At 41.4% G+C, this 22,899-nt stretch overlaps 1 protein-coding gene and 1 long non-coding RNA gene across 2 annotated transcripts in view; one reads left to right on the top strand and one right to left on the bottom strand.

Moving 5' to 3' along the window:
• Positions 1–4,409: 4,409 nt before the first annotated feature.
• Positions 4,410–22,899, top strand: part of LOC121685049 (interferon gamma receptor 1-like) — a 31,262-nt gene continuing 12,772 nt past the window's right edge. The window contains exons 1-2 of the mRNA XM_042065306.1: positions 4,410–4,655; positions 20,920–21,025. Of these exons, the coding sequence (XP_041921240.1) occupies positions 4,589–4,655; positions 20,920–21,025 (173 nt within the window). The 5' untranslated portion in view covers positions 4,410–4,588. The remainder of the gene's footprint in view (positions 4,656–20,919; positions 21,026–22,899) is intronic.
• On the bottom strand, positions 13,665–14,556 carry LOC121685051. Its single transcript, XR_006023240.1, has 4 exons — positions 14,467–14,556; positions 14,217–14,355; positions 13,919–13,973; positions 13,665–13,815 (listed from the first exon to the last, which is right to left on the bottom strand). It is a non-coding gene; the product is annotated as an uncharacterized LOC121685051 (long non-coding RNA).

The raw sequence follows: 22,899 nt of genomic DNA, 5'->3' as shown, positions 1-22,899 counted from the left end.
TTGTACATGAAATGACTATAAACTGAGCTTTTCCCCCCATGTTGATTTTTGTGTTCCTACTAGCTACCACATACCATTTCAGTCCTTTGAACATTTCCAAAAAATGCAATCACACCTTGTTTATCCTTAATATCTTCATGTGCATTTGTTGCAGAGACTTCAAATATTGGCTCAACATTAATAAAGTGATGTATTAGCAGACAAAATAATGATTGGTGCCATGTGGATACAAAAAATGAGTTTACAAGACCCTCAATATCACCAATTTTGCATTTTTCCCCCATATCTAGGACCTTATATAAAACTAATGAGCATGTAGTACAAACTTTTAATGGTCCAGTCATACCGAGATATTAATGCCCAAACATGGCCTCCAAGATAAGGCATTTCTGAGAGTGTAAAAATGATACAACATCAAGGGTGGAAAAAATGTATGAAAACATGGGAGTTTAACATAAATATTTTACAGGTCTTAGTTTTGGGACCTAAATATTATAGGTAGGCAAACTTTGAGCAAAATCTGAGACGGTGTAGCAACCATTTTCCTGGATTTTGTCTGATTTGACATGGACTGACTCATTGACGAGTCGAGACTCAGTGGCAAGTGCTGCGCATAGTTGCTGAACAGTGGAATGTGGTTTCCCAGGGGCCAGGGCATTATAAAACTTCTCACTCTTACTTATACATGGTGCTGAAATGGCGTATTTGCTGTCTAAATTCAAAATGTATCAGGCTGGGGGAGACATCGTCGGACATCCATTATTTTGTTATTCAGCAGCCCCTGGTCAAAAATATGTTCCCGCGCGCCAAAATGGATATAGAGTTTTGAAAACTCCACACAATAAGGCTACTTACCATATGATGTGCAAAAATGTAGTGATGTACTCCAATCTTCAAAGCTGTTAAAGCCAAACTGCTACTCCAAGCTTAATAAGCCCTGTCTGTACTTTCGAACCTTCTGTAAATTCATCCTTAGTGGTGTCAAGCTCTCAAACACATAGGCCTAAAACCTGATCTCAACCTGCTGTTTGTGTTTATGTCAATTTTGATCCAATTTGACCGCTTTACTATGTTGCCCACCCAATATTTCTACCAGCCCACCTTAATATACAGTAGTAGGCGAGAACTGGCCCTGTTATAAAGCATTCTACGTGCATTAGTACACAGCTCCTAAAATGTAAAGTTTGGAGAAAAACATACTTTGAGAGTATGTTAAAGTAAATTGTGTGCACAATAGCGATCCATTGCAAGCTCAATTTTCTAAGTATAATTGACTGTCTCCTAATTTTTGAAGGCACATTAAAGTAAAGTTCATTGTGAGCTCAAATTACTAAAACGTGCCCACAGTTTATTAAATGTGTTGGAATAGTTGGAAACCATTGGATATTGTGCACATTTTAATAGGCACAAGATTGTTTAACAAAACAGAGCGATATAATGGAAAAGGTTCTGGCCGGACTTTCTTGTCACTGGTATGGGCCAAGAACACATTGCACTTTTGATATGCCATTTTGGCCTGACCAGAAGTTTTTTCTGATATCATAGCATACTTGGTGCTATATATATACCATAGCCCTGGTTGTGGCTACATATTCACTGAGAACCTTTAGCAAAGTGTATACACATTCACCTCTAGTAAAGTCTGTCATTAGCGGAGTCTATCATGCACACAGTAGCAGAGTAGGCAAGTGTGAAGTGACAGAGAGAATTATTCGCAGGTTGAGCCTGTAACATCTGCATATTCTAATGAAGCGAGTGGCAGTGGTCATTCACATCCACTTAGGTAGTGATTCAACAGTACAGTACAGCACAGAGTTTGGTGAGTCTGCAGTGATGTAGGAATATCATGGCAATAGAGCAAACATTGTCAAGTATAAGTATAAGTATTTTTTGATCCTGTGAGGGAAATTTGGTCTCTGCATTTAACCCAATCGGTGAATTAGTGAAACACAAACAGCACACAGTGAACACACACTGAACACACAGTGAGGTGAAGCACACACTAATCCCGGCGCAGTGAGCTGCCTGCTATAACGGCGGCGCTCGGGGAGCAGTGAGGGGTTAGGTGCCTTGCTCAAGGGCACTTCAGCCGCGGCCCACTGGTCGGGGCTCGAACCGGCAACCCTCCGGTTACAAGTCCAGAGTGCTAACCAGTGGGCGACGGCTGCCCCACCTGACAAGAGTGCACAGTGACAAGAAGAAAGAGTGCACAGTGACAAGAAGAAAGAGGAAAAAAAAGATCATCGCCCGGTGATACCTGTTTAGTGTATAAGATTATCAATGGACTGGCTCCTCCAGTTCTAAATCAGTTTGTAAAAACAAATCCACCCACTTACAGATCTACACGTAGCACAGTTAGAGGAGACTGTGAAAATCAACTGAGAAAAGTAGTTTTGGCCAATCTGCTTTTTCTATTAGAGCTGCACATGACTGGAACACAATTCCATCCTATATTAGAGACATGAAAACATATGACATATTCAAATCCAACCTAAAGAAGTGGCTAATCAGCAACCAGACCCGTCAACATTGAACAACAAAAAAACACAATAACACATCGCTATTGACTCTGCTTGCCAGTTTTACCAGGGGACTGAACACTTATGCCCATGCTCTCTCTTCTTTTCTTTCCTTCATTTTATTATGGTAGGTTGAGCTTATTTTCACTGTTTGTATTTTTTATAGTACATCTTATGTGTAAAGTGTTGTTTTATCTTTTAGGTCTGCAATGATGTGTGTAGAGTTTCTTTTAGGCACATCTGGCCTGTTAACATTGGCCCATGGACAACGGAGGCAAAATAGCCATTTTGGCTAATTCTGGCACGTTTACATTTTTATGTTCATTAATGTGCACTGTCCATGTCTAAATAAACCTTAAATAAATAAATAAATAAATACACAGGGCCTGGTGGTTTGCTACATGTCTGACAGTTGCACAAGCATACGGACAAGCACATTCAGGACAATGAACACTGGTAGCTCACTGGCACTGGGTTTTAAACTTATGTAGCCAACAATGTTGCGCAGGCTATGCATAGTAAAGCGCACATCTGATTGTGATTGTAGTCCTCAGTGAATAGCGGCAGCTTGCTGGTGCGGGAGAGTGCTCACATGCGCAAAGCTGAAAGCACAGAACAGGCTATGGACCAACTGGTGACGTCCAGACTATAGGTCTGAGGTCCATGTTAGCAAGGTAACCTTTGCAAGAGACAGCCTTCGTCAAGAACAAAATGATCATTACATGAGGAGTCATGTTCATGCATTACTGAATGGGCTTGTACGTGAAGTCGCTACTATGTTCTCTACCCCTGATATCAGTCAAATAACTCGAGTTATGTTATTCACCCCTCATATCTGAAAGGAGCCCCTCAGTCAAATAATATGGGTTATGTTATTCACCCCTACAGAATAGGTTCCCTCAGTCAAATAACATAGGTGATGTATGTATGCTATGTCATTAAAGGGTCCCTCAATCATATACCATGGGTTATGTTATTCACCCCTCATATCTGAAAGGGGCCCCTCAGTCAAATAACACAGGTTATGCTATGTGTGATATGTTATTATAGGGCCCCTATTAGCTCAACCTGTGTACCGCCTTACCACGTCTGTGCCCAGGCACCCAGTGGCACATAATCTGTCTATGGATGTGGGCCACAATGCAAACAAAAGAGTAGGCATCACTTTTTCAGTGTTTGTTTGGCTCAAGAGATGTAATTAAAAGCATAATTCAGTTATGGTGGAAAAGTAGGTGGCCATGGTGATTCTTCAGGTGTTTATGATGTTGTGTATGTGGTGTCATTGAAATCCTTGACCATCAAAACATAGAGATAGGCATGGGCATCAAAATGTATTTTCAAATCATAAATATTCTAACTTCTCTCACCCTCTAGTAGGGTTTATAACCTAAGGTCTCATTGGCAATGTAACTTAAATGTAATTCCCCATTTTGTATGTCGCTTATAAAATTATATGCTAAATGAACAGGCTTTTGTTTTAGTAGGCTATTTCAAACTCAGTCAAAAGTATTTTGGCTCACACATCAAAATATATCCATATAGGCCTACCCTTCCCTCTGCTCAGGTAGCCTACTACTCAAGATTGCTGTATCAAAACCAGAACTCAATTAGGCCTGCCTGTTAGGCTACTCACTACTGTATGACAGTTCTGTCGATGGTGTGTAGTAGACAACGTTAGGCTAGTGTACACCAACATGGCCCGTGTAATATCACTACGCTACTCCCTGCAGATTTTGGCCATTTGCAATGCAGCTACCACTTGATGGCGACATTGCTTCATTTTCAACGATTTGCCGAAGTTCCATTAACGTTCCAATAATACTTTTAATTACCCAATAAAATATATTAAACTAATCCTAGAAGGACTACCGTTAGGCTACTAGTGTACCCGGTGTGGGATGGTTAGTTGAATCCCAATAGTCATCGATGGGTAGCCTGAGATTTCTTGTAGACTAGACTGCGGGGACTTTCCATATGTAGGTAACTCCTCCCTGTGTAGCTCAACGCGCTGCTCCGAGTCGGTTGATTTCTTCAGAAGATCCTCTTCGCTACATGTCGGATGAAAGATAATGATGAAGACTCTTTGTCTGTATCAGCTTGTGGCCATACTGGCCACTGTGGGCATGGTGAAACTTGGTAAGTAGCTTATTCGTTCTATTAATATTGACATATCCTACTGGAGGCTCGCTAAAAAAAATAGCAGGCCGCCGCCGCCGCCTAGGGCTTGCTCGATTCTGACAACACTGATTGAGCAAATAGAAGATCTAAGCAGATAGACTAGATCTTACATTGTCAGGAGAATATTTGTAAAGGCTCGAACGAACTAATATGTTGCCGAATCTCATCTTAATAAAAGTGTAAATTAGCAGCTAGATCATTTGCTGCTAAAGTTGCTATGTTTTGTTTTGCCATGTCATCGCATATGGATTTCACCTTGCTTGCCTGGAAGACGGTTTCCGCGACTTTGGAAAAATAGAGGCAACTGGACAGGCTGGTATAAAGGCAAAATTATGAAATGCATAACTATAATTATGGTATTAAAAGTAGCCTAACAATTACGAGATTAGGTATTAAATGATGACAGTAGGCTAACGAAATGTGGAGATTCTGTATCAAATCAGACAAAAGAAGCGTTTGTTTATATTTAGGCCCCAAAATAGTTTTAGGATATAGGCTATTGGCCAACCTAATTCAGAGCTAGTCGTCTGCTTAAATATGTAGCCTAATAGTCTGAGCCAGAGGGGATGGTCATTTTTGACAATGTATCCCACTCTAGAGTTAGAAAATAAATTATACGGTGGTAACTTTTTGTGTTTTATCACCCTCTAAATGTCAATTAAATGCCTTTGCAAGGATATATTTCAGGGGAATAGGCTAAAAATCCTAACTAATAGATATGCCCTTAAAACTTGCAGCTGATTATTTACTACAAAGCCACTACAAGTACAGGAAACACACAGGATTAGGTCAAGTTCAAGATTCTACTTTTTGTTCCTAGACCTCTTGAGACCTCACTGGACCTTCTGCATGGAAGGCTCTTTACTTTAGGCCTACTTTACTTTATTTAATTTGGCAGGCGACATACAAACAAGTTTTGACATCAAGAAATGAAGATGGACATTATTATCACCATAATCACCGTCATAATCATCATTAAAATCATTAAAAGTAAGATAACGCATAAAATACATTATACGTGAACTTGGCAAAAGTACAAGTAAAAAGCTAGGTCAGTTTAAACAGGAAAGTACTGGGAGAACAGATGTGTCTTCAGATGTTTTTTTAAAGGAGTCCAAACTAGTGGCCAAATGAATGACATTGGACATCTCGTTGAGACTTGGTGATGACATTGGCTCAGCACAAAAGTTAATTGGAGGAAAGCAGTGATCTACAGGGGGTATAGGCTGGATTAACTCGAGGTAAATTGGCGCTGACCCAGTGGAAACCATATAGGCCAAAGTCAGGGTTTTGGATTTAATTTTGGCTTCATTAGAGAGCCTGGATGCCAAACGTAGCCCCGCCCACAACATTTGAGGTCGGGAAGTTCGGTCTGGACTTGTTCCGTTGGGGAGCAAATATGCCTGAACCAGAGCTGTTCGGAGTCATGGTTCAGACCAGAACTCCTCAGAACAGATGTAGGTTGCTAATGACAAAATATTAGCTTTCAGTATGGTACAATGTCTTTGTATGTGAAATTTAATTAAAAAGTGTTTCGTTCTTCCTAACATAAATGCTCTTGCTAAAATGTAGACATTTATATTTCGCTATCACATGTGTTGTACAAGATATAGACACCGCAATAACCAGAAAACAATGTTAAGGCATTCATGGAGAAGAAGAAGGCATTTGTGGAGAAGAAGAACCCCTTTATCGGTTGAAACATGCACCATAATCACATCCCAATGGAGCAGTATCAGACTCCTATTCTGACTAGAATTTGAGTATGACGACGTCAGGCTAGGGAGCCAGTGTAATGATACTAGAAGAGGTGTTACATGTGCCCTCTTAGGCTGGTAAAAAATAAGACGGGCTGCTGCGTTCTGGATCATCTGCAATGGTTTGACAGCACATGCAGGGAGATCAACTAGTGCTGAGTTACAATAGTCTAGTTTAGACAGGACCATAGTTTGCACAAGGAGTTGAGTTGAGTAGGCCTACTGTGTAAGGTAAGGTCTGATCTTCCTGATATTGTAAAGTGTGTCTACATGACTTGGTTACTGCAGAAATATGCTGAGAGAAGGTTAGTCCATTATTACAGAGAGATGGGAAATGCAACCCCAAATCAGAAAACAGTTGGGACGTTACGTAAAATGGCCACCATTCAATCCGAAAAAAAGTCATATCACTATTCCAATGACTCCGAAGCTGTTAAGGTAAATTAAGCTAAAAATCCTGCATAGGCTATTACTGTAAGCTAAAAAAATGCATAGTTCGCCTTTAACAGGTGAGATAATTCAAAAAAATAATTCAGGAAAAATCACCAGATACCAGATCTCAAAGATGGCAGCTGTTTTGTAGGCGAACTTCAGAGGTCTATGGCCCTTGTATAACTGATACTGTATATGTAAGGCGCTTTGGATAAAAACGTCTGCTTATTGAATAAATGTAAATGTCAGTGACCTGAAAAATAAGTAAAGCATTGGCTGCACAATCAGTCTGAAGACAAAATCATATAGTTCTTTTCTGGGCCAAGACCTGACTTCCATGAAGATCATGGCACTGTAATTTATTGTCTGTATTGTACAAAACTTGGATCCAACTCCTGTCTGTCTGTATTGATGTGTGATATATGTATTGTTTGTCTTCAGAGATGACATTCTTTTTGATAGCTTCCTTATAGGTTCTATAAACCAGGATCACATGGAAAGTTAAGTTGTTTATTCTTTATACAAGTTTATACAGGTTGAATTTGGAAGAAATGTAAAAAGAATTTCAGGGAAGAGGGACAATGAGCAGCTTGAGGGGAGTGTAGTTGTGGAAAGCATAGAGTTGCCTCATGATTATGGTACTGCCTGGATGCCGACAAAGCTGTTGATCTTTTAACCAAACACCAACAAAACACCAGAGGGCAAACTCCCAAATCTCCCAACAAACTCCCCTTCCATTTCCTCAAACTTCTGTCCCCTGTTTTAATTACTGGCTGGAACCGTTCTGTTATGTTCAGGAGACAGTCTTACTCCACTTGGGGTCATTCCACGTCAGTTCAACCAGGGCCCACGCACTTAGGTCTCAAAAAATTCTGAAAAATTACCAGGTAATGTTAACCAACTATGTTACCCAGGAGACACACTGTAAAATTACTCTTATGTAAGATCAATACTTTCCAAGAAACAGCCAGTTTTACAGGGGGAGGGGGGTGTCGATTTTGTTCGGCCTCTTTTTTGTCAAGCCCACAGCGCAAGAACTAAACCATGTAGGAGGCTCAAATTTTGCATGCTGGTACATAAATAGGAATAGTATGTAGCAAAATCGTCACGTTTGGTCTGGATAATCCTGCATGGTCATAGCTGTCCCTCAAAGTTGATACAAATTTTATTGGAGTTTTTGGCTGGGCTCTGTTTAAGCCTTCAGAAGACATATTTGTACTCAACATAGGCTCTTGATTTATTTTCCTTACTGAGATAAGTAGAAACACTCTCACAAAAAGCAATGAACAGAAAATAAATCCCTTCAGGGTCTGAACAGCAGACCTCACTAGTCTGAAAAATCTTTTGGTTATCATTTTCAGAGCACCCAAACACCTTGTGGGAATATACAAAGATTTTTTAAATATGTTTTTCTTTATTCTCCATGATCCCTTCTTTTTGAAAACACCAATTTGACTTGTCTTATGCAAATCTTTCTTTTTTATTTTCCACCCTAAACATGGGCAAAATGCCCCATAGGTACACCTGGTAATTTTTTCAGAATTTTTTGAGACCTAAGTGCGTGGGCCCTGGTTGAATTGACGTGGAATGACCCCTTTGTTTGTTTCCAGTCCATGGAGCCAGGGCTGTGTACAAAGAGTTTATTAGGGGGCAGCCGTGGACTGTACACAAACATCTAGATGATATCGTCCATATATAGCCTGGGGTCGTCATATTCAATTCTACTCAGAATTTGAGTCTGATACTGCTCCATTGGGACGTGATTATGGGGTGTGTTTCAACCGATACGGGGGGGGGGGCTGCCTCTGCACTCAATTGGATAAACCCAAGCAATGGGAGCTACAGTACGAAATGGCTTACTGTGCGCTGTAGGAAGAAAGAACACCCAAACCATCCGTCTTCTCCACAAATGCCTTGACATTGTTTACTGGTCGTTTTTTTTAAGCTATTGCACTGTCAATATCTTGTACAACACCTGATAGCGAAATCTAAGATCACAAAATACCTACGTAGCAGGGTATGCTATTCGGAAAAACGGATATTTCCCCTCCTTCGTATTTAAAAATAATTCCATTCACAGGCTAAAAACAACTGGGGAAGGGTGTTGTAAGCCCCTCGAGCAAACAAGTGGCCAATCAGAGATTTCAAACAAACAAGGGAACAACAGGGAACAACAAAGACCTCTGTTTTCGTGTAAATGAAAGGCCTAAGCGCATGGAAATATATGCATTTTCCTAGTGTAAACGGGGTCTTAGAAGCCATCTGTCTAGCTACATCATGAAGTTGATATGCCAGCACAAGCGAATCCAAAATGGAGTCATGCATAGAGCCTATTCCAGACCAAACTTCCCAACCTCAAATGTTGTGGGCGGGGCTAATCTCAGCTGGTTTTCAGGCTAGTCCATATAGGCTCTGCGCAGAAAAGCGCTGCCAGTCGGCCAAAGAAAAGTTGATATTGTCTCGACTGTTGTGTTTTATGCCTGAAATTTAAAATGGAAAGCACCACATCATTGCATGGTATATGTTAGAGATGGGGGGGTGACCACATACAGTTGCTCACTCTCCGTCTTGATTTCTGAAGGCTGCCAAAGCGTTGGTTTCTTTTTCACACCTGAGTCACTGCGAAACCACCGAAACCAACTCCTGAATGTGTACTGTGGTCAGCGACTGTGGTGAGGCTAGTTGTTGCATTTGCTGGTTGCATGGACCAGCTTAGACAATGCATGGCTGTTAAGGCTGGTGTGGTGCATTATTAGGTCATAAAGATAGATCTCACTTTTGTTTCCACAAAGGTGTTTGTTGTGGAAAGTGTGACATGATGGTATTTGAGTTCAGTTCTTATCAGCTCAGCATGGGCTGAGCTCAGTCATTGAGGTGCTGTATGCAACAAAACAATGTTTCTCAAAAGAAATCTCGTAACATCGCTTAGAGCACCTTTAAAATCACTTCAAGTCAACAGGTAGTTTGTTGATAAAATGAGCATACGTCTTTTCCGGTGAAATCTCAGGATGCTTGTAAACATCTCAATTGTCTATTTGAGATGTCCTGCTCACTCACACATCACTTTTAACCCTTTAGCCGCCAGGGTATGAATAGGATTTCTACATCAAAATTTCAAAAGGCCATGGCTTGAAAGTGGTCAGAGATAAAGTCCTACTGTAAATGTGAAAATCATTGAGTATGAACAAAAGTTTAAAAAGGGGATACATTTACTCGTCTAATTTCCATATTATGATGTCACTGGATGGCAACCACCTTAAATTATGCACATTTCAGTAAATACATATTTGAGCAGCTTTACTTTCTATTTTTGTCATTTCACCCACATAACAAATGAACAGGAAAACAGTCACATGTAAACCAACAATAGTAAACTATTACTATAACCACAAACCCTATGCTACTATACAATAAAGTAGCCTGTGGGCACTATTTTTACAACCCCTGCTGTCTGTACCACGTCCATTACGGACACTATCATCACTATTACCACTGGCACCTCCAGCTTTGTTGGGAACAGGGTTGAAATAAGCATGGTATGCTTAGTGGACACTGACGCAAAGACGCACCTCCATTCACAGACGCACCGTGACTATCACTGTCAATAGACGATCGATCATATTCTCCAAAAGGCAGATAATCTCCTTCAGAATCAGAGTAGATGAATAACAGACCCAAGACTTCATCACACATGATTTTTTTTTTTCAACATTTGGTGTGTTTCTTCCTCAATTTGTGCAAAACTATGGCCTGCATTACTTCCGTGTTATAGAGGAAATGCACGTGTGTTTCTCGTGTAGGCCTACTTCCTGAAAACTTTCACAAACAAACATGAGCTTCAATCAAACCTCTGGATGTCTACCTACTAGTGGTAAAGAGTACAAATGAGATTTTTACACTGCACTCGAGTCTATCGTCTGTTTTATTCAGTAATGACGCTTGTCGCAATATTGCGGTATGGGCGGTTAGAGGGTTAAGAGATGTCAAATATTGATGAAGCAGTGAAGCATCACCTCTTAGGCTAGAATAAACAGACCATTGTTTCACACAACTTGCAGAGATTATGAACTTAAAAATATATGAACATGGAGTATTCCCACTTATTGACCCTGGTGCCTAGTTCTGTAGACATGAATTTATTGTATTTAAAGGTTGTGTCAGCGATTGTGGGTGACATTACTTCTGTTGACGTTCAAACAAAACAGAGAGTTAGCTCGCTACTCCTTCCCCCTCCCTCCTGTGCAATTGAAACTCTCCTAAACGTGGATGTCGTCGGTTATAGACTTCTGAAGTTCGCCTACAAAAAAGAACCATATGAGGAGATCCAGGTGTTAATTGAAGCTAACTACCTATGGCAAGTTGCATTGCAAGTTAGCTCTGGGGTAGCAAAATTCTAAGTTTGCCACTCGAAGGCAGAGGGCAAAAGTGTGTTGAGCAAAACATCTGCATTTCACACTTCTTCGTCTCTGCGAGAGTTTAACAGGTGTAATAATCCAAAAACCCATGTTATTTTCCCATAGGAAAAATCGCAAGATGCCGATCTCAAAAATGGCAGCTTTTTTTGTAGGCGAACTTCAGAGGTCTATTGGTTGGAACATTATTTATTTTGCCTTTGAGTGGTTGGTAGCACTTGTTGGTACTTGTTTTTGTTTACAGATAGATATTGTAGCCTAGGCTGCCAACAGAGACTAGTTTTTTTGACGGCTTGCCTATAGGGCGGGCAGCTAGCGGACCGTGAGGAAAAATGGGATGAATGTGATCATGTAACCGAAAGTTGACAGACGTGGGAGGGAACTTTCATGTCATTTGAAAGATGGGAGGACAGCACTTCTAGCCACCACTGCTGTATGCCGCAATGTACAGCGTCTGCTAAATATAACTCTATTATCAGTTCCATGTTCCATGTTCCATGTTCCATATGTGTTGTGCATGCATTACTTGAAAAGAACTAGCTCCAGTTATGTATGAACAGTGAAGGTAACAATCTCTTGTGAAAAACGTGAACTTGAAGAAGTGAAAATTGAACAATATGAACTATGAATATTGAACAACTTGAAGCTACATCTGTAAGTGTGAACATGCATAACAACATATGGGAACAAAACCGTGCATTACGAATATAATCAGTGGGAGCCCTGCAACAAGAAGCTTCCATCTGGGGGTGATGGAAGACAGTGACACCCTCAGTGTGTTTGAAATGTCCAGTCGATTGCACAATTTGGTCTTAGTTGCAGTCATTGCCGAAAACCCGGCCTCGCATAGATACGTGGTGGGAAACCTTTTTTAGCGCTTTTACGGCTATCTCGGGATATTCTGCTTTGGTTTTGATCCAAAAACCCGCCAGAGGGGTTTCCTTATACACACTCTTAAGACCACCGTCATTTGCAATTTCGATCAACTGCTCTTCCTCCTGCGCTGACAAGTTAGGACTATTCGGGATATTGACAAATGGGTTGCGGACCCACTCATTGGTTTGCCGTGGATCTTTGGAGGATGGGAAGTAACGCTCAAACTCATTTGAAAGCGCAACAAGGTGATCGCGCACCAGCTGCGAGAGAAAGGGCCCTGCCTCAGTCTCTCCCAAAACCCCCACTACTGTTTGGAACATATCAAATACACCACGGTCCACTCGTCGTCCCCACAAATCAAGCTTGGCTTTAAATGCAGCGACTTTATCTGCCAGTTTAAAGACAGTCGTCATTCTCCCCTGGAGTGACAGGTTGAGGTCATTAAGCAACCCGAATATGTCACACAGGTAAGCGAGTTTTGATACCCAGTCCTCATAACTAAAATGTGCAGGTAACAGTGACTTTTTTTTTTCTGTAAGAAATCTCTGCAGCGGCTCTCGCAACTCAAACACTCTTGCCAGTGACCTGCTAAAGATGCTTGTTTTTTTGTTGCTCATTCTAGCAGTTTAGCTAACTTCGTGTAACACTACCCAGATAGCAAAATTTGACCGGCCCACTACCTAGCCTCAAGGTTTTGTGAGTGTTGGCCCAGTTCTGTCTGGGCCTCCGGCCCAACAATGGGCCAGTTACTGATAACTGACACAAAGAATTTCCTCTGGCCCAGATGTGGCCCACACACTGCAAAATGACTCTTATTGGAACTGTTGGCCCAGGTGTGGCCCACACACTGTGAAATGACTGTCATGCATTCTGTTGGCCCAGGTCTGGCCCACACACTATATAACTGAGTGTTGGCTGAGTGTCGGCTGGGCCCCTGGGCCTGTACTGGCCCACACACTATAAAACTGATCTGACTGAGTGTTGGCTGAGTGTCGGCTGGGCCTCTGGGCCTGTACTGGCCCACGCACTATAAAACTGATCTGACTGAGTGTTGGCTGAATGTCGGCTGGGTCCCCGGGCCACATGTGGCCCATTAACTACCAAAAGTACTTGAAAATAAACACAAATCCAGAACTAGTAATTAAAAGCACAAGCTACTTTTATTAACAAGTTTGACAAACACAACCTTGCAAATAAAACAAACATTTAAAAATGATACAAGCTTTTACATATATACACTTTAGAAATTAAACAAGTTAAAATATACAAGCTACTTTTATCTACAACAATCGACATCTTTCATATACAAAAACACAAACAATTAAACATTTTAAAACTGTATAATGATTCAAAGAAATAAATTATTCTAAATTAACATTAAACATTTTATCTCTCTCCCTCACTCATTCTAAAAGAGTAATTCCATTGTCAGTAGTTGTGGGTTGTGAGTTAAGTGTTGTGCTAGTGCTTTAAATTCTGTATTTTTGTACCATGTACCATGACCTACAACATGCACACACACTCACTCTCAAAGTATTTTTCAATAGCAGCAACCTTTGCCACCTGCCTTCTCTTTCTGTTGCCGCTTCATTGTTGCCTCCACCAGTTTCAGCAGCACTACCAGCCGGGGGTGTCTCCAAACTGCATTTAGGTATAAAAGAATATTATCATTATGAGGTCTAAAGCAAGATTTCAACATGTCATCTGTCAGAGAAGTTCTGTTTGTCCACTCAAATATACTTACAGATAGCCACCTCAGCTCTCTGTGGGGGTTGATCAAAGAGTTCTTTCCATCCATCCTTCAATTTGAGATGCATGGACAGCATGTGATTTCAAAAGAAAAGAAAAAAATCATTAAACTATTTATCCTTTACTGTCTGACAAAATATTACTAAAGCCCAGTCTTGCCACTCTGCAGCTGTCTTGGTAACACCTCCCTGGTAGTTATTTTGGGCAAACAAGACATTGTGTGATTGTCATTGGTAATATATTAGCATTTAACAATCACCAAGAGCAAGAAATATTTGTCAACACATACAGACCTGAAGCACAAAGGCTTGTGGACTTCCTTCACAAGAGCCTTGTGGGTGCTCCAGTTGGTTGTCCATGTTTTCAACAGCGCATGTTTCCTGCCCACTCCTGTTCTTTGCTGACATAATGGATGAGGCAAACCAAAAGCATCTAAAAATGACACATCACAAAACACAGGCCTAGATGAAAGCTGATTCCTATGATTTGGCTCATCTAAACAAAAACATATTACTTATTCTATTAAATCAATGTACAACTTACCAAGAGCTCTTCAGGTCTCCTGTTTTTCCAACACAAGAAATGGTTCACACATGTATACACGGGTAGCCTTCTTCATCCAAAGGAGTGCAGTCTAAAATGATTAGATCACACTTTTCTTTGAAAACCACATAATTATGCAAGTATAGCTAATTACAGCACTGAACGTTTTTGACTAACCACCAACACTGACGTTAACGGTAATTAGGCCAACAAAGTAGGCTAAGAAATCATAACGTTATGTTACCGCTAGCTTCGTCATCTTCAAGGGGGTTAGATTGAAACACCCATTCTTGTTATGCTACTTAAACTTTGTCTGCAATAATAAGCCTACATACATTCATAATGATTTACATGCAATAACAGGTTAAGGTAAAGTTGCATGTTACTTACCACAGGCAGTGTCCAAAACGAGACAGTTTCGCGCCGTCCTGGTTTCAAACTGAACAGTTGCTCTGCTCGTGGCTCTTCCACATGTAATGGGCCGACAGTCACTTTACAGAATTGGGCCATGTACGTTTAGCGTCCGGCTGTCGCTAAATGTTTCATTTTTGCCGCCAACAGCCGCGATACTGATCATTGTTCGTTCCTTAAGTATCGGGCCACACACTGTATGAAATACGTCTGCCGAGATTGATTCGAAAACTGGCAGTAGCCCATCAAACCCCAATCGGGCCAAACAAGACACTCAGTAATCAGCCCAACTACTGCGTGTCAGTGTCGGCCTATTCAAGGGGACAGTGCCTCAGCCGACCTGAAACTCCGCCGACAGTGGCAGCACTCAGCCAGGATCGGGCCGACTGTGTTTACTGTGCTTCAGCCGACTCGGACCTCAGCCGACACTGCCAGCACTCAGCCAGAATCGGGCCGACTATGCTTGCTATCTGGGTACCGTTCGCCAAGAACTGATCAAGTGAAGTGAGCTGACCTGAGGCTGCACAGCGCTGAAGGCAATACTGTATGTAAAAGTGTTGAAGGCGGGACAGACAGACGTAAGAAAATAGACCTTGCAAAATGCAAACATGCGTGCAATCAAACAACTGCATATAGGCCTATGCCATGTAAAAACGTGACATTATTGCGAATTAAACTTAGTTTAGTTTGCATGCATTTTTTTTTTAAAACTCATGTCGTAAGCTACGGCCCGGTTAGGAATGTCCTGTGGCCCGGTACCGGGCCGCGGCCCAGTGGTTGGGGACCGCTGGCCTAGAGGGTCTTCCCTTGTAAGTTTGTTGCTGTGGTGAGATTTCTTTCAAACCTTTTCTACATAATAAATGACCAATGAATTCATCAGGAGTGACAGTGACTCCCTCATAACCATTGGGTAGCCTTTTCTGCAGCCTGACAACTGCTTTACAACTCCTAAATCCAACTGAAATGTTGTGGTTGATTTAGCTACAAAGACATCCAACAGAAGATGGCACGCGCTGGATTATGCATTTTTGTATGCAAGTGCATGAGAGAATCAGCGCCAGAACTGTAGTTAACTCTTACTTCCTAGAAATGCAGTCCTTTACTGTAGTGTTGCCCTAGGTCCCTAGATCTAAAAAGTAACACAGTCCACATACGCCGGACTCCTGGTGAATTTGTATACATGAGGTGATGTTCACCAACTCACTGCCAATACTACTACTCCCAATATTAACATCAACAGAGTTAGTACACTGGGTCAATCCTGTATTGCAGGGCTATCTAGGTGCACCAGCACAAAATTTAGGCACACCCAAATCTTTCATCGCGCCACCTTTAACGCTACAAACAGAAAATGATTGCTCATGTTATATGTTTCTATTTCATTTTTTGAAATTCATTTTATTATGTATATTTTGTTTATAATTTATATTTTATGATCTGCATAATTACTAATAGCAAACAATATTTAGTCATTTGAATACTTCATATTGAGTGACACAAACTTGAGAGGTGCAAGTCAACAAATCAACTTAACATTAGCCTACCATTATTTTGTTGCTGTGTGGCCACAGCATAACTAGCAGCCATGTCTCGTTGTATTTACCACATGACCGCAGCATGTTGAAAGCTGCGTGTGTGTGTGTGAGGAGAAAAGACACAGGCTACGTGAAGAAGAAGTAGAAGCATGCTTTGCGCACACTGACATGAAATATGTATCTTAATTGCAAAACAACACTGTCATTCTTAAAAGTATCGATACTAATAAAATTAGGTATTGTTGTGACATTTGTAATTTCAGGGTATTGCGATAGTATAGGTGCACCGTGCAACAGTCAAAGGAGAACAAACTCTGAATTTGTGGAGAGACAGCATATGTGAGGAATGTCTGGGTGCCCTGTATTGGTACCCAAATAACAGGGTGGCAATATTTAAATGAGTTAAAAAATGAAAAAGCCTTTGTGTTGACAACATGAAATACTGACAGTACTTACAAATGACTTAAGTAAAGAGTGATTATGTGAAATCAACAGGTTCAGCATAAAACAACATCAATCATTGTCCACAGATGTGTTAACCCTAAACACACGCCATCATGCTCACATGCTTCCTCTCTGACTGCATTCTAAAGTTTTCCAGTGAAAACTGGAAGATGTCTCTTGAAAGCATTGCAGAGCATATGTGATTTCACAACTCTTTGTGGTGTTGCAACATTTCAGTTACATTTTCACTTCCAAAAATGACCAGTGTTTACAGACACATGCACATGTGGATTTCTCTATCTCTTGTTCAGGTTTTCGTATAAAAAAAAAAGAAACGCCAGAGATTTAAGTGGCATCGAAATGAGGCACTGAAATCCACATTGTTATTCGATGCCATTACTATTGCTTGTGTTGGCGCCGGTGCCATATTAGAACCGGGTTTCGATGCCCAACTAGCTGAAATGGCGATACGATGAATTTGCATACCTCGACACATAAACAGGAAATGTGTGATACATTTGCCATGCATTGCTTGACATGGCTCAAACTTCACAGGTTATTAATTGGTTAACATGCCCACAATGCATATTTGGCATAGCGCCACCATCTGGCAACAGATAGAATGATTATTAGAGTCGTGGCACATGATCAATTTCAACGCACTTCTCCTAGGTGGTTCATCAGAACCATATAAAAATTAAGACATGATGTCAAAATGTTGTTGATGATAAACAAATAGGCTGAAATGAATGGTTCCCACTGGCGACAAATCATGAAATTTGGCAACCATATCATCACTCACAGTCTCTACTCCAAGTGTGGCCCAGGCACTCCATAGCGCACCCTTATGTCATTGAGTCTTGTGGTCAGCAAATAGTTTCATCCACACACAGAATAGTTGGTAGGGATATGGACCTCCCTAAGACGAATATAAGAGCAGGGGGGTCAATCGTCACATCCAACAGGAAGTGAGTAAGTGTTTCCAATGTATAAAACTTGCAAAAACAACAACACATTCCACTCCACGCATCATTACCACTCAAGGTTTCTTCCTGTCAAAAGGGAGTTTTTCCTTACCACTGTTGTAATAACCCTACATTCCTTTAAACAAAACTCATTGTTCATCATATTGTGTAAGAAAATGAAATTCAGACAGTAGTTGCAAAGGTGTAACAAAGTACGCTGAGGTAGAGTCTCAAAGAATTACAATCTCAACATCATTTGATCCTACATATGGGCCTAGAGAGTCTCATTTTACAATTTGTTGTTGGTGTAGCCCATATGCCATGTTAACCTGCTGCTGCATAGAAGCTTGTCAATGATCTACAATAACAAAGTGTCAAGAGCCTACTCTCTCAAGGTGGTGGTGACCCAAGCAAAACAGTCCAACTGGAATTAGCTGAATTACTGAATGAATGCATGCAGTATTGCAGAATTATTTAAATGATAATGCTGTGTTTGGCTTATGTATATCAGAGATCAGTCATGTACCTTAGCATTTGCTCTTAGTCTTACAAAATGAGTAGTTTCTGTGAAGGTGAATCACAGAAACTGCTAAATACAAAAATGCCAAAAACCTGAGGCAGGAGCAGGATGTCATATGCTTGAACATAGTTATCAGCATGAATACGGATGTAGGTTGCCTAGCGACGCATGCTCAGATGATTTGTGGCTGGAGCGCTGACTGTGTGAACAAAGACTGGTTGCTTGTCACACACGTCGGTGGTTTCCAGACACATCCTGTTTGTTTCGCATTGACTTAACGATCCGGGTGGGGACACTTAGGGCCAGATGTACTAACGCTTTTGCGCCCATTTCAGGCGTATTTGTTTCGCAATGTGCGTGTAAAATCATTGCGAGGTATGTACAAACAGGCCGCAATGATGTAAAAGCGCAAACTGCCTGTCGCGGGAGCTGAAAGTGGCAGATTGCGATTGTCATGTCATGCATATGCATTCATGGGAGGATCCAGGGGAAAGTGGGAGTTTAGCGTAAAAAGATGGGAGGGGAAGAGTAAAGAGCGCCTAGTTATGTATTCCGCGGTATGTACAAAGACTGCTCCTGAAAGCGCACGTCTATTCTGCGCCTAAATACTTCCGCCTTGTAAAAGCAGGTGTTAATCCACATTGCAGTTCAATGCGTCAATAAGAGAACCTTTCAAAGACAACAGAATCGCTATTTAGAACACCAGTTTTTGTGGTGAAAGTATTTACCAAAAGCAACCTTAACTTTCGTTGGCCTTTCGCATGTATTACTTTCACTTTCACGTCATTCACAAAACTTTCCTACTTGCTAGATTTAACCAATCTTCCATAGCCTACGTGCACAAGTAGTTTAGAGTAGAACTACTGATCTTCATTATCTCCCTGCTTGTTGACATCTTATCATGTATGGTATTATTTCATGATCGCTAAACGTTTGATTCTTTTTAATGTTGTCATCAGTTAACTTCATTCAACTGCGCTTGTTGGCGCTGCCATTCAGTTGTGGACGTTCGTAAATTGCGTTTATGGGCGGAGAAGGGCAGAGAAAGGCGCAGTTTACACTAAGGGTTGAAAGATTGATAAATACGACGGAAACTTGGGTCTGACAGCGCTCGCAATCTGTGGTGTGTCCATGGCGCTGATAACGCTACGTTTGCAAATGTACGTACATCTGGCCCTCAGTGAGCTTAGTGGTAGTGACGCTGTTTCACCTCAAGAGAGACAAAGGGTGAAGTGAGATACAGCCACTTAAGAACTGAAACAGGACTGTGTCCAACAGACATGTCCTGATTTTCAGACTTGAGCTGTTTTGGACATTTTCATCCGCAATGACTTAGAGTACAGGGAACATTTGAAGTTTATTATTATGATACAGAGTAGATTGGCACCATCAGTTTGACAAAGTAGCTTACTGCATTATTTTGACCTTCTTAACCTTACCTTCTTGGAACCTTCTTAACCAGACTATACCCAAGCCTCACCCATCATTCATTTTTCAAGTTTTTGATGCAGGCGTGGTGGAGCAGATCTAGACAATTTTGGTTGTGTGTTAACCACAATTTCCCTTGAGGAAAGAATAGCTGATCTTGGAAGGGAAGTGAAAGAGGCATCATGTGCAAGTTTCAAAAAGAGGACATGTCCATTATTGCATAACCCCCAAAGTTGACACAGTCACAAAAACACTGGCGTCTGCGTCATCTGGCAGGTCCATGTCTGGAGTTAAACTTTAAGCCTCTGGATATTGGTCATGACATTTTGAAAGGGTGGCAGTGTCATTAGATTGATGTTGATATTTGAGTTCAACAGACTACATCCCTCCTTGCTGTGCTCTTTAAGCAATATGTTGATTGGCTGTAATGGTTTGTGGCTCGGTCCGAGCCAGATAGTCACCTGTTTATAGAACCATGACTTGTACTGTATGACAGTATTTGAGCTGTATGAATACAGCATTCAAATAGTTATCTGTTGAACTATAGATCCGTACCGTAGTGATCATGCAATGGGAATGTCCTCCTCTCTCACGTCCATCCTCCACCCTGTGATAAGGCCAGGCAGTTACATGGGGTAGGACTGGGAAGTTTCCCTTTTAATAAACTCTTTTGGCCTAAAGTAACACAAGTGCAAACCCCTCTCCAAATAATTTCACTGGCCAAGATAATAGCATGCTTAAACAAGGCTGATGCCAAATGTAGCCACCCTAGAATGTGCAAAGGAAGGAATATGAATCATCATATTTAGCACACCAGAAAGACATTTGGCACATAGCCAGCCTTAAGGAACAACATGCGATTTTTAATTATTTAAAGGTATGTTTTAGGTAAATACAATCCTTTGTTTCTTTGACAATTCCTATTATCAATTTTGATGGTGAAGGGGACATCAACATACCAGTCAGATGTTTCCCACCTAACCATGCTATTCACTATGTAGTTTTGTGCTCCATTGTTTCATTGATTCATCATCAGAAACGGGTTGATACAGTGGATTGATTGTAATTAATCACACTGCATAAAATATATAACGTGCTAATGTGTTTTGTTTGTCTGTTTTCTTGTTTTCTCTTTTGCTCTTCTCTACAGTTGAGCCCCCTGACAACGTGTCGATCTTCTGTCAGAATGGCACAAACATTGCCTACTGGAACCACTCTGGACCTGATTTGTACTTGGTAACAATCAAAAGTTACAAGTAAGTAAATAGTGTTGTCCTCATACAGGCAGAGCTATAGTCTTTCTTATATAGTCCAAGTCACAAGGTTTCTGAAAAAGTACCAAAATATCTACTGCCCTTCATATGGCACTAAAATGTAGTGGCTTTCATATGCCCGAATGTATGTACATTTTAACACATTTGCATTAAACTGGAAAAAAGCATGGTTAAAAACATGGTTAGTTAGGCACTTTTATCTTCTGGTTATTTCATGAGGTCATCAATGACATGACAAATTTGTCAATTTATTATTATATCATTGCCAGCACACTGAATAAAAATATAACCAGTTTCTAAAATGGGGCAGATTATAGCTGGCATCATGTCACAGTGTGCAAAGTATCATGTTTCACGTTTGTAGTGTTTTAATGCATTTATTTGTGTCCTGTGAGCTGTGTTTTTTGTTTTGCTTCACGTGTGGACTTTGATATTCCCGTCACGGCTGTCCCAAATCAAACTGACAATTAACAAAGACCCAAAGACTCACAATCGAACCTATAGGCTGCTTAATTTAATGAGGGGGAACAGGTGTGTGGGAGTTTTTCTCCCTATATTTGCAGGATTGACAGACACCGAGCAGGTATCAAGTCAGGCGGAGAACTGCAAAAGACACAGCGGCCGAGCCAGAGGTGGCCTACCCAGCCGGACACACAACCGGACACACAGCAGAGCAGTTCCAGGATTTCAGCATCCACGCAAAAGCTATATTCCGGGTGGCAGATTTGGTCTGCACCCGGCAATCTGAGCGATTGTATCGCTGCTGGTGATCGGGTGGAGAGCTGAGTAGCCTACGATCTGTGGAGGACTTACGGGAAGGTACCGAGCTACTGGAACATTTGTGGGTTGCGGTGCGGATGACTGCTTGGCTAGGCTAGGCCGGGTGAACACGGAAGTTACTAACTCGCCTGCTGCTTGCTCGCTCGCTTGCTTGCTCGTTTGTCTACTGCTGTGCTGTGCTGACTGTGGGAACTGCTGTGGGGCGTCTGGCGCTGCTGGTGGCTGGCGGCGGTATTACTTGCTGTGGTCTCTTGTTTTATTACAGTATTGTATTTGGTGTACATTTTAACTGTGAATTTGTGAGTCTAATTGACTTTGTGTTTATTTATATTTAATTTAATACATTTGTAATACGAGTTAAGCCCCTTTGCCTCATTGATTAATTGCACTGCCTACTGCCGTTTATCTTAAATTACTAAAGGTTAACCTACATTGCTGTCTGGTCACGGGCAGCCTTAAGGCCCTGCTCGCAGCGCCAGAAAGATGTCACCAGATTAGTAGTAGCCTTAAGGCTGCCCGTGACCAGACAGCAATATAGGTTAACCTTTAAGTAATTGAAGATAAACGGCAGTAGGCAGTGCAATTAATCAATGAGGCAAAGGGGCTCAAACTCGTATTACAAATGTATTAAATTAAATATAAATAAACACAGTCAATCACATTGAATTCAGTTAAAATGTACGTCAAATACAACACTGTAATAAAACAAGAGACCACAGCCAGTAATACCGCCGCCAGCCACCAGCAGCGCCAGACGCCCCACAGCAGTCCCCACAGTCAGCACAGCACAGCACAGCAGTAAACAAACGAGCAAGCAAGCAGCAGGCGAGTTAGTAGCTTCAGTGTTCTCCGGCCTAGCCTAGCCAAGCAGTCATCCGCACGGCAACCCACAAATGTTCCAATCGCTCGGTACCTAACCGTAAGTCCTCCACAGATCGTAGGCTACTCAGCTCTCCACCCGATCACCAGCAGTGATGTAATCGCTCAGCTGAAACAAAGGAGACTTTTGGCAGTACGGAGCAAACTGCTAATACACGTTATGTTGTTCGAGGCAAAAAAGGAGCTACTCGTATCAC

This window comes from Alosa sapidissima, chromosome 16 (genome assembly GCF_018492685.1).
Source record: "Alosa sapidissima isolate fAloSap1 chromosome 16, fAloSap1.pri, whole genome shotgun sequence".
NCBI lineage: Eukaryota > Metazoa > Chordata > Actinopteri > Clupeiformes > Clupeidae > Alosa > Alosa sapidissima.
The sequence above is the reverse complement of the archived record's forward strand: the minus strand, read 5'-3'. Positions and strand labels throughout refer to the sequence as shown.